The following is a 12,514-nucleotide window of genomic DNA, read 5'->3' as shown; positions in this document are numbered from 1 at the left end:
TTGCTCTTCTTTGGACTCTCTCTCCAATTTGTTCATGTCTTTCCTAAATCATGATGCAAAAAACTGGACTCAATAACCCAGGTGAGGACTCACTAGTGTTGAGTAGAGTGGAAAAATTACTTCTCGTGTCTTACTTACAACACTCCAGTTAATACATCCCATAATAATGTTTGGGGGTTTTTTTTTGCAACAGTATTATATTGCTGACCCTCATTTAGTTTGGAGCAGTTTTGGGAGCAGGGATTGAGTGGTGTCTGCTACCAGAAGTAACCACAGCCAGCCTCCTCGCTGCGAAGGAGCCATTTCCTCCTCCCATGGTGGCACTACTGAAGTCCTCTCCAGATGGATTTCTTCCTCAACCTTGGAGAACTCCATATGCATATTTTCAGTTAATTCCTCATGTGCATGGATGCTCCTCACCCTAGCCACCACTTCCTGTAGCTCTCACCTGCTTCCTGAGAGATTCTACCAGAAGGCACCTTTCCCACTGGATGTAACAGGGAAATGAAGGCCACAGTCTCTGCAAATCCACAGCAGGGCCTGGGTAAAGGCATCCATGGTTGGGTTCCCTCTCTGGATGTAGGCCCAGGAGGAGGAGCAAAGAGCAGTGTTGTCACTGGCTATGTGGGCTTTTCAAACCATGCTGATTTTTATACTTTCTCCCTCCTAAAGCCTCCCTCTCAAACTCTTGTGTTCGCTAGCTCCCCTTGGTTGCTTAGTGCCTGTCTATTAAGCCCTTCTCTCTTGGGTCAGCCCTACCCCTTTGTTAACACACAGGGGAAGGGTGATGAAAAGGGCAGGAGGCTAGAGCCTTGCTAGTGTCCATTCAGCTGCCAGCTAGGAGGTCTCTGGCCCCCATTTCCACACAGTCCCCAAACACACAATCCCCAACAAACCACACTGTAAATTTTAAGTAAGCCAAAAGAAAACCCGCACAGAAACAAGCTTGCCCGCTCACCCCAGGAATTAATGCTCGCTCCTTCTTCCCTCTGACTTCCTCCTGTTCATCCTCCACCTCCTCCTGATTTGGTGGTCTATAACCTACTATATCATCTTTGGTCCCCCCCACACTTTCACCCAAAGTCTGTCATCTGGTTTGCCTTTTTTTTTTTTCTGGACCTCAGAACAAGTGTATATATTCTTGATGTACAATGCAACATCAACTCCCTTTCCCCCCTTCCTGTTCTTCCTGAACTAAAATAAGCTATCCCTTCTATACCAGTATTCCAGCCAGGAGACTTATCTCACCAAGTCTCAGTGATGCCATTAAGTAATAATTTAGGTTATGTACTAATACTTCCAGTTCCTGCTTTTATACCTCATGCTCCTTGGATTTGGGTATAGACATCTAAAATGTTGAGCAGATTCTCCTCACTCTTAATATGTCATTGATTCTCCTGGCTTTTCCCTCCTGGAAGTCCAGGTTCCACTAAAACACAATAGTTTTCCACCCCTCCTTGGCTTGTCTTCAGTTCCCTGTTCTCTTTGTGGAACACCAGCCCCAGGTCTGCCTCCCTTGACGTTGGCTCCTTGTTCCAGGGACCTGCCATGGGAACTAGCTCTTCTCTTCAGTTTAACTGCTCTTCTCCACCACCAGCCCCAAATTGCTGGGCTTCCTCCCTTTTTAAGCACTGGTGTGGTAGGGCAGGGCTAATTAAACCAGGAACAGGCTGACCTATTACACCAGGATTGGTACACAGTGGATGCTGCTGTTATGGAGGGGGTTATGACTGGCATTAGGTTAGAGATGATAGTTCTAGTGGTCTAGATGATGTATGATAGAGTTTGTAGTTTGCACACATTTGATTTGATTGATGCACTTGTCAATTTAAAATAACAGTTGTTTAAGAAGAAAACTAAAAAAACAAAAATTGCATCATTTGCAAACATAAAAGAGATTTCCTGCATGTGTTCGATAGTGGGATTTTAAGTCAGGATCTTCAAATTCTCTGCACAGATCTTTCCCACTTAAACTAAAGGTGTCTCATCTTCTGTGGACTAGCTCCTAGAGGAGAATGTGACCCACACTTTACTCATGGATTATGCAATAACTTTCTATAGAGCAGAAAATTTTTGGCCTTCCAGATTCCTGGGTTCTGTTCTTGCTGTTGGAGGGGCGTGTGGTCTAATAGCAAAAGCAGTGATTACGATACATAGATCTGGCACATTCTGTCTGAGAGGCCGTGTGACCTGAGTGTATGAAAATTCAGCCTGTAATAATTAAAACATGGGTTCTATTTCTAGACCTGTTAGAATCTTTCCATTAATTTATAGGCGATATGATAATTTTCTCCCCCCCATGATCAGGGTATGAGCCATTGATCAGAATAAGGATTTCAAAGTGCATAAATATGAACAGCAGTGAGTAGAAGAGAGAAACTTAGAACTCATGGCCTTCTGGCTTCCAGTGCTCTTTCCCTTAGATTGCAATGGTGTTCTGTGAGGGAGCCCTTTCTCTCATATGTATATAAAATATCTCCATGGAACATCTCTTCCACAGCACTGCAAAGCCAGGTAAGTGTCAATGATCTGGGTTAGCTGAGAAAACTGTTTATGATCCTCTTTGTAAGATATTAATAACATGCCAGTTCAACTGACAACATTTTCAATATGCCAAATAATTGATGCAGTTAAATTATGTTGCCTAACATTTGTAGCTTTGGAATACACCCTAAGAGAATTTGTGGATTTATTTTGCAGGTGAAGCTTTAAGTGCATCAGCAAGGGAATTTACCAATGATCCCTGTTATCTGCCTAAAAGGAAAGCTGTTGTTCAAGCAGCACGCTTCCTTCTGGCTGCTGTCACTAGACTTCTGATTCTGGCAGACATGATTGATGTGGTATACCTATTGCAACATTTAACAGTGGTAAGTAGAATCTGCACTAATTCAGTATGACTGGTCAGAGAAGTAACTGCAAATGGCACCTTCTGATGCAACATACTTTTTTCATATGTATGTATCAGGTCACATATGTTTAATTTCTTCACAAAAAAGTTTGTAATCACTTTTTACTCCTCCTACTGTGCAGAGCTAATACAATCACTGGTGTGGGAGAGTGAGCTGCTTCTCCTCTTAATCATACATCACCAACAGAATTTGCAACCCAGTTACAATGGAAAAGTCTCCTATTGGTGAAAGTACATGAGACCAAACGCAATGCAGATACTAGGTGAAGTTGGCAGTTAGAAAAAAAATCCTGTAAACTGAACAAATATTATATGGAGCCACTGAGATAAATATATATAAATAAATATAGGCCCCTTACAGGGACATTTTAAGTTGCATTATTTTATATTCCCTAGTTGATTATGTGAAACGTTATAAGTTACTATAAAACTGCCATTGTTTCCAGTTTATTGGTGACTGCTAAATTTGAGAAAATTCTTCTTCCAGAATATCTTGAGATTATTTCCCTGAATTTATTTGTTGAAATGTATTCAATTAATACATTTCTGGTGTTCTTTTTGAACTATAGGTTGGTGGCATACATTTGAAATCAGAGCTGTGTTGATAATTATGATGGTCAGATAAGTTACATATTTTTGTTTCCTATCTGGATGAGTCCAGGTGCAATTTCAACATGCATTTTTCAGGTAGCAAGGAATGAGGTTGGGCAAAGGTGCACACTTATACACACACATGCCCTATCCTGGGGTTGTTTGGCTGTGTCACAAGTTAGAGATGCCTCAGGGCTGCTCCAATGATTACCCAGCTTCAGCAGCTCCCAAGGGACCATTCCAGCAGCCAGATATTACCAGAGTGCACTTTGCTCTGGCCATACCTCTTCTACTGCAGTTGTGCACTTTGCCAAGGCCAGAAGGGATTAGTAGTACAGAGCTGGCTTTATAGCATTCATGCTTCCTCTACAGTGGAGAATCCCCAGCTGGCTGGATAAGCCACCTTTTCCCTTTCCTTTCACTGTTGGTACCAGGCCTTGCTCTCAGTTCTTGTGACTAGTCACGCATGTGACTTTGAAATTCCGTGATATTTGTGGCAGTAAAACTGAGCATCTTGTTTGCTGTGTTAGCATGTGCCACTCAAGTTCACTGGCAATCAATTAACTCGGGTTTTTAAAAAAAACCTCCAATTTAGACTACCCTTCAAGGCTGAATAGTGGAAAAAGTGCTTAATAACTTTCCTTTTTAAACAAGTGAATAAGGTACTTCAGTTATACTCATCATAGCATCAGATGATGAGTTTTGGAGGGGGGCCTCTTCTATCATCATTTTTTGCCCCCTCCATCAAGGACAGAGAGCCTTATTCTATTTTCTTACGTTTAACGTCTGCTTAAAGATGCTTAGTAATGTGCTATTATTGCCTCATTAGGCAAATTGTTCCACACTTTTGTTGATCTTAATGTCAAGATGCTGTGCTATTAGTTAAGCTAGATTCATTCTTTCAATTAATTCCATTACTACCTGTTTTAATACTGGTATCCTGTGTAAAGAGCTTTTCTCTCAGTTTTTGCTTTGTGACTTCCAATACTTAAACAGTTACCAGTATCAAGTTGCTTAAATATATTTTGTAGGCTAATTACATATAGTTCTTTCAGATTCTTTTCCTGGAGCTTCTTCCCCCCCCTTCCGCCCCTGGCTCAGTGCGTGTTTTTGGTAGCTCATGTTTAGGGCTCTGTGTCTGTCACAGAGATTGCGGAAGTCATGGATTCAATGACTTTCCATGACCTCTGTGACATCTGCAGTGGGGTGTGTGACTGACCTCCAGGCTGCCCATACAGCATCACACCTTACTCCACAGGTAGACCCATTGACTTCAGTGGGACTACATGTGGAGTAAGGTACTACTCAGTGGGAGCAAGAGAATCAGAATCTGGCCTCAAATGAGACCAGGAAGAAATGTCTCCAGGGTATAGTATTTCACTGTGAAAGGCATCATGGAGATTTTAATGTTTCCTTTGAAGCATCCAGCATTGGCAGTTGTTGGAGATATGCTAGCTGGACCATTGGCTTGATCTGGTATAGAAATGTCTATAGAATATCAGGGTTGGAAGGGAGGTCATCTAGTCCAACCCCCTGCTCAAAGCAGGAGCAATCCCTAGACAGATTTTTGCTCCAGATCCCTAAATGGCTCCCTCAAGGATTGAACTCACAACCCTGGGTTTAGCAAGCCAATGCTTAAACCACTGAGTTATCCCTCCCGCAAAAATTATACAACAAGGCACTGCTGGGAAATGAACTCAAGATCTCCTGTTTACTAGACAGGTGCTTTAGCCAGCTAAGCCATGGTGCCTGCCATAAGCCTACAGCATATCATAGAATCATAGAATCATAGAATATCAGAGTTGGAAGGGACCTCAAGAGGTCATCTAGTCCAACCCCCTGCTCAAAGCAGGACCAATTCCCAGCTAAATCATCCCAGCCAGGGCTTTGTCAAGCCGGGCCTTAAAAACCTCCAAGGAAGGAGACTCCACCACCTCCCTAGGTAACGCATTCCAGTGTTTCACCACCCTCCTAGTGAAATAGTTTTTCCTGATATCCAACCTGGACCTCCCCCACTGCAACTTGAGACCATTGCTCCTTGTTCTGTCATCTGCCACCACTGAGAACAGCCGAGCTCCATCCTCTTTGGAACCCCCCTCAGGTAGTTGAAGGCTGCTATCAAATCCCCCCTCATTCTTCTCTTCTGGAGACTAAACAATCCCAGTTCTCTCAGCCTCTCCTCATAAGTCATGTGCTCCAGACCCCTAATCATTTTTGTTGCCCTCCGCTGGACTCTTTCCAATTTTTCCACATCCTTCTTGTAGTGTGGGGCCCAAAACTGGACACAGTATTCCAGATGAGGCCTCACCAATGTCGAATAAAGGGGAACGATCACGTTCCTCGATCTGCTGGCAATGCCCCTACTTATACAGCCCAAAATGCCGTTAGCCTTCTTGGCAACAAGAGCACACTGTTGACTCATATCCAGCTTCTCGTCCACTGTGACCCCTAGGTCCTTTTCAGCAGAACTGCTACCTAGCCATTCGGTCCCTAGTCTGTAGCAGTGCATGGGATTCTTCCGTCCTAAGTGCAGGACTCTGCACTTGTCCTTGTTGAACCTCATCAGGTTTTTTTCTGCCCAATCCTCTAATTTGTCTAGGTCCCTCTGTATCCGATCCCTACCCTCTAGTGTATCTACCACGCCTCCTAGTTTAGTGTCATCTGCAAACTTGCTGAGAGTGCAGTCCACACCATCCTCCAGATCATTAATAAAGATATTAAACAAAACCGGCCCCAGGACCGACCCTTGGGGCACTCCACTTGAAACCGGCTGCCAACTAGACATGGAGCCATTGATCACTACCCGTTGAGCCCGACGATCTAGCCAGCTTTCTATCCACCTTACAGTCCATTCGTCCAGCCTATACTTCTTTAACTTGGCGGCAAGAATACTGTGGGAGACCGTATCAAAAGCCTTGCTAAAGTCAAGGAATAACACATCCACTGCTTTCTCCTCATCCACAGAGCCAGTTATCTCATCATAGAAGGCAATTAGGTTAGTCAGGCACAACTTCCCCTTCATGAATCCATGCTGACTGTTCCTGATCACTTTCCTCTCCTCTAAATGTTTCATAATTGATTCCTTGAGGACCTGCTCCATGATTTTTCCAGTGACTGAGGTGAGGCTGACTGGCCTGTAGTTCCCCGGATCATCCTCCTTCCCTTTTTTAAAGATGGGCACTACATTAGCCTTTTTCCAGTCATCTGGGACCTCCCCGGATCGCCATGAATTTTCAAAAATAATGGCTAATGGCTCTGCAGTCTCACCCGCCAACTCCTTTAGCACCCTCGGATGCAGCGCATCCGGCCCCATGGACTTGTGCACGTCCAGTTTTTCTAAATAGTCCCGAACCACTTCTTTCTCCACAGAGGGCTGGTCACCTTCTCCCCATGCTGTACTGCCCAGTGCAGCAATCTGGGAGCTGACCTTGTGCGTGAAGACAGAGGCAAAAAAATCATTGAGTACATTAGCTTTTTCCACATCCTCGGTCACTCCCTCATTCAGTAAGGGGCCCACACTTTCCTTGATTTTCTTCTTCTTGCTAACATACCTGTAGAAACCCTTCTTGTTACTCTTAACATCTCTTGCTAACTGCAACTCCAAGTGTGATTTGGCCTTCCTGATTTCACTCCTGCATGCCTGAGCAATATTTTTATACTGCTCCCTGGTCATTTGTCCAATCTTCCACTTCTTGTAAGCTTCTTTTTTGCGTTTAAGATCAGCAAGGATTCCACTGTTTAGCCAAGCTGGTTGCCTGCCATATTTACTATTCTTTCTACACATTGAGATGGTTTGTTCCTGCAACCGCAATAAAGATTCTTTAAAATACAGCCAGCTCTCCTGGACCCCTTTGCCCTTCATGTTATTCTCCCAGGGGATCCTGCCCATCTGTTCCCTGAGGGAGTCAAAGTCTGCTTTTCTGAAGTCCAGGGTCCATATTCTGCTGCTCTCCTTTCTTCCTTGTGTCAGGATCCTGAACTCGACCATCTCATGGTCACTGCCTCCCAGGTTCCCATCCACTTTTGCTTCCCCTACTAGTTCTTCCCTGTTTGTGAGCAGCAGGTCAAGAAAAGCTTTGCCCCTAGTTGGTTCCTCCAGCACTTGCACCAGGAAATTGTCCCCTACGCTTTCCAAAAATTTCCTGGATTGCCTGTGCACCGCTGTATTGCTCTCCCAGCAGATATCAGGGTGATTAAAGTCTCCCATGAGAACCAGGGCCTGTGATCTAGCAACTTCTGCTAGTTGCCAGAAGAAAGCCTCGTCCACCTCATCCCCCTGGTCTGGTGGTCTATAGCAGACTCCAACCACGACATCACCCTTGTTGCTCACACTTCTCAACTTTATCCAGAGACTCTCAGGTTTTTCTGCAGTATCATACCGGAGCTCTGAGCAGTCATACTCCTCTCTTACATACAACGCAACTCCCCCACCTTTTCTGCCCTGCCTGTCCTTCCTGAACAGTTTATATCCATCCATGACAGTACTCCAGTCATGTGAGTTATCCCACCAAGTTTCTGTTATTCCAATCACATCATAGTTCCCTGACTGTGCCAGGACTTCCAGTTCTCCCTGCTTGTTTCCCAGGCTTCTTGCATTTGTGTATAGGCACTTAAGATAACTCAATGATCGTCCCTCTTTCTCAGCATGAGACAGGAGTCCTCCCCTCTTGCGCTCTCCTGCTTGTGCTTCCTCCCAGGATCCCATTTCCCCACTTACCTCAGGGCTTTGGTCTCCTTCCCCCCGGTGAACCTAGTTTAAAGCCCTCCTCACTAGGTTAGCCAGCCTGCTGGCGAAGATGCTCTTCCCTCTCTTCGTTAGGTGGAGCCCGTCTCTGCCTAGCACTCCTCCTTGAAACACCATCCCATGGTCGAAGAATCCAAAGCCTTCTCTCCGACACCACCTGCGTAGCCATTCGTTGACTTCCACGATTTGACGGTCTCTACCCCGGCCTTTTCCTTGCACAGGGAGGATGGACGAGAACACCACTTGCGCCTCAAACTCCTTTATCCTTCTTCCCAGAGCCACGTAGTCTGCAGTGATCCGCTCAAGGTCATTCTTGGCAGTATCATTGGTGCCCACGTGGAGAAGCAGGAAGGGGTAGCGATCCGAGGGCTTGATGAGTCTCGGCAGTCTCTCCGTCACATCGTGTATCCTAGCTCCTGGCAAGCAGCAGACCTCTCGGTTTTCCCGGTCAGGGCGGCAGATAGATGACTCAGTCCCCCTGAGGAGGGAGTCCCCGACCACCACCACCCTCCTCCTCCTCTTGGGAGTGGTGGTCGTGGAACCCCCATCCCTAGGACAGTGCATCTTTTGCCTTCCAATCGGTGGAGTCTCCTTCTGCTCCCTTCCCTCAGATGGGTCATCTAGTCCACTCTCCGCATTAGTACCTGTAGAGAGGATATGGAAACGATTGCTCACCTGTATCTCCATTGCTGGTGCATGGACGCTCCTCTTTCTCCTTCTGGAGGTCACATGCTGCCAAACCTCTTCACGATCCTTCTGTCCCTCCTGCGCCTGCTCTGAATCTTCAGAACATTGTGGCCGTAGAAGCATCTCCTGACGTCTGTCCAGGAAATCTTCATTTTCCCTTATGCAACGCAGAGTCGATACTTGTTTCTCCAGCCCTCGAACCTTCTCCTCCAATATGGAGACCAGCTTGCACTTTGTACAGACAAAGTCGCTTCTGTCCTGCGGAAGAAAGACAAACATGGCACAACCTGTGCAGGTTACAACAGCTGATCGCTCACCTTCCATATCACCGTCCTCTTAGGAGCTTCCTCAACTGTTGCAGGAACTACGCGGGGAAACCTGCAGATGAAAGCCTCAGTGCGCTCTCCCTAGGCAAACTCCCGCTGTTAGCCTCTGCTGTTCGCCGCTCAGCTGGTTCGCTGCTGACTGCCCTTATATACCAGTCAGGCCCACTCAAGGCCCAGCTGGAACAAAGCACTCCCAATTCACACTTTTCAAACAAACAAGCAAGCAATCAAGCACACGGTCAAACTGACCAACTGTCCCAGCAGCAGACACTCAGATACTCACCAACACAGCCCCCCTAATGCAGCACTTAGCGTACCTCCTCTCGGACAGCTCCCAGGCAAACTCCCGCTGTTAGCCTCTGCTGTTCGCCGCATACTATATGTGTGTGAATTTTGCCAGTTTAGAGTGTTGAAAGTGGTCTTAATAATACTATTTATTAAATTTTTTCTTGTCTTGACACTTTTCATCAATAGTCTTTGTACCCAGGTGCCATCCCAGGTGCACCCTTGTAGCCTAAGGTGGCACTGTTTCAGTTTCCCTTTGAGGTTCCAAAAATAACTTATACACACCCATTTCCATTACTTGCACCTGAAGAAGTGAGGTTCTTACCCACGAAAGCTTATGCTCCCAATACTTCTGTTAGTCTTAAAGGTGCCACAGGACCCTCTGTTGCTTTATAAACACCCTGAGTGTTTACTTGGGGTCTTATATATTTAATACCATCTGGCTCCCCAAAGATCCCCTTTTGGCCTCCCCCCACAAATATTAGGGTTTCTCAGCACTTCTTCTAGGACCTGTGCTTCAAATCCTTGTCTCCTTGGCCTGTAAAGTCTCCTCTCAGGTTTAAGGGTTTCAAAGCCCTCTTGCTGATTTCTTCCTCCTACACAGCTCCTCCTTGACTGGGCTTGGAGTCTCATTTTGAGTCACATACCCAGTCCCTAATCAGTCTCTTGATTTTCCCCAGGTGGATCTAATAATCCCAAGCACCTGTCTGCACTATCTTGGGGAGAGGGGAGCCTTACCTCACCCACTCAGCAAAGCTCCTGGGGCCTTTAAAGAATATAGTACGGGATGGCCCTGTACATTCCCTCTCCCACACACCGATTGCTCCCCGGGACCATCTTCCTCTCTTCCAATTATTGCCTTTGTCTGCCTCCCTGGACATGTGGAATGGGATAAATGGCCTCTCTCACGAACCCCGAAGGTCTTAAAGGGACAGTACCCTGTTGGTCCCCTACACTTTTATATAAGCACCGTTCCTAAACATTTTTAGTGCTCTTAAGACAAGTAATAACTAAAATCTGGTGGTACTCTTGGGTATAGATTTTTTTTAACAACTCTGAGTCACTATATGATTTTCACTGGGGAGAAAGAACTAGCAATTATTGAAAAATCATAAAATGACAAAGAATTGTTTGGAAAAACTGAATCTGTACAAAAAAGTAAATTGTCTTCTTTCCCCCTTATTTAAATGTAGTTTTCATATAAGCTGCCAAATTGATAGAGGAATTCAGTTTTCAACATTATTAACACAGAGAACAAATTAAATTGCAGTACAAATTCCCCACAATGCCTAACTAATATTCCTTGGCTTTGTCCTGGAGGGAGATAGTATATTCTCTGGCTGCTGAGTCAGCCAACAAGGGTACCAGTTATAATGGCATCTTTTTATGTTGACACTTATTCATTAGGAAATGGGCGGAGACTACCAAGTAGTTTTAACACATGCCACTGATTAGCCATCAAGTGACAACAGCTTTTGGTCATCACCAAGTATTTAATTATTATATGTTAGAAAATTCAAATTTTATTCAATGTGGGCCTGGTCCGGCAAAACACATTTAGTTTCCACTAGGTTTCTGCATCATGGAAAGCGAACGTTGTCTTTGCTGTATCATCTTAAATATTCCAAGTGCATATCTCTTAGAAATACAATACTTTTTAAATGTGCCTTGAGAAGTATTTCTTTGAACCTGTTCTAAAACAGATAGCTCTAACACACTGTCCTATTTCTTCATGAGGATCTGAGCTGTATAACTGTCATTAATCATTTGAGAGGAGATGAAAAAGTTCTTTGCCTTTCATTTCCATGGCTCTGAGCTTTTTAATTTTTGTAGAATAAAATCAAGGAGTTTGATCGTTGAACCAAAATTGATTTTAAAGGTTCTATCATTCAGTACAGAATGAACAAAATGAAAATGCTGACCAAGGAAAAGATTTGTTGTATGTATAAAAATGAAAGAAAATAGGCCAGCACCATGAAAGGATCAGTTCCCAGTTACATATTTATTATATTGTCTGAATTATGTTGCATGGAATCCATATATTTTTATGGATTATTTATAAAATGCATACATTGAAGAAATGTTGAAAGTTAATCGTATTGCCTCAGTAGAACTTAGGTTTGTTACCGCACTGTTTGATGGAACATTTCAAAGCCAGTTTCTCTCTGGTAAAATGGGATGCTGCAAGCAGTGTTTCTCCACTCATCGTACTACAGAAAAGGAATATGGATTGTTAAACTTCAATTGTATTAGAAAATTATGGCACACAAAAGAGAAAAGAAACAATAGCAATATGATTAGTTGCCAGAGAAATCCTCTCAGAGTCTCACGTGTCATTCTGAGCTTATCTGGAATAAGCAATACATATGTACTGCATAACAAGTTATTGTGTTTTCAGTATAGTATTATGAGTAAATAGGTGACAGAAGAATAACCGATTTTAGTAAGATCAGCGTAATTGGTACTGCATATGTAACATGAAAAGGAAGAATTTCATTTCTTTTCTCTGGTTACATAGAAACTCCATCCAAGAAAGCTCTAGACACTACAACATCAGCACAAACTCTGTGACTGATTGTACTCTGATGGCATGATACTACTTTCAGCTGATTGTGGAGGCAGCAGCCTTATGACACCATGGAGCAATGTAAACAATATGGATACACATGCAAAAGAAATGGAGCATTCTCTAAGTTGGAGGGACTGTTTATATTGGTTTCACAGAAACTCCATCCATTAAAGTTACTCAGTATGATATTGAATGACTATAAAATTGGATATTGAAACACAAGAAAGATTACCTCATTGGCTGATCAGTGATGAGGGCAGGACTGTATTATTTACTAACTTTAGAGAACCGCTTTTCTAAAGTAAACCTTTTATGGGTGTCTCACACAGAACAAATGAAGCATGAATAAGCTTTACCAGTGAAGCAATTGGTGATACTTTTTCACTTTGGTTTCTTCATTTATT

At 44.0% G+C, this 12,514-nt stretch overlaps 1 protein-coding gene across 1 annotated transcript in view; it reads left to right on the top strand.

The window, feature by feature from the left end:
• The window catches only part of CTNNA3 (catenin alpha 3), a 960,805-nt gene that overhangs the window by 52,733 nt on the left and 895,558 nt on the right, over positions 1-12,514 (top strand). The window contains exon 4 of the mRNA XM_034775301.1: positions 2,701-2,867. Coding sequence (XP_034631192.1) covers positions 2,701-2,867 — 167 coding nt within the window. The remainder of the gene's footprint in view (positions 1-2,700; positions 2,868-12,514) is intronic.

This window comes from Trachemys scripta, chromosome 7, assembly GCF_013100865.1.
Source record: "Trachemys scripta elegans isolate TJP31775 chromosome 7, CAS_Tse_1.0, whole genome shotgun sequence".
NCBI lineage: Eukaryota > Metazoa > Chordata > Testudines > Emydidae > Trachemys > Trachemys scripta.
This window is presented reverse-complemented; position numbering and strand designations above follow the sequence as displayed.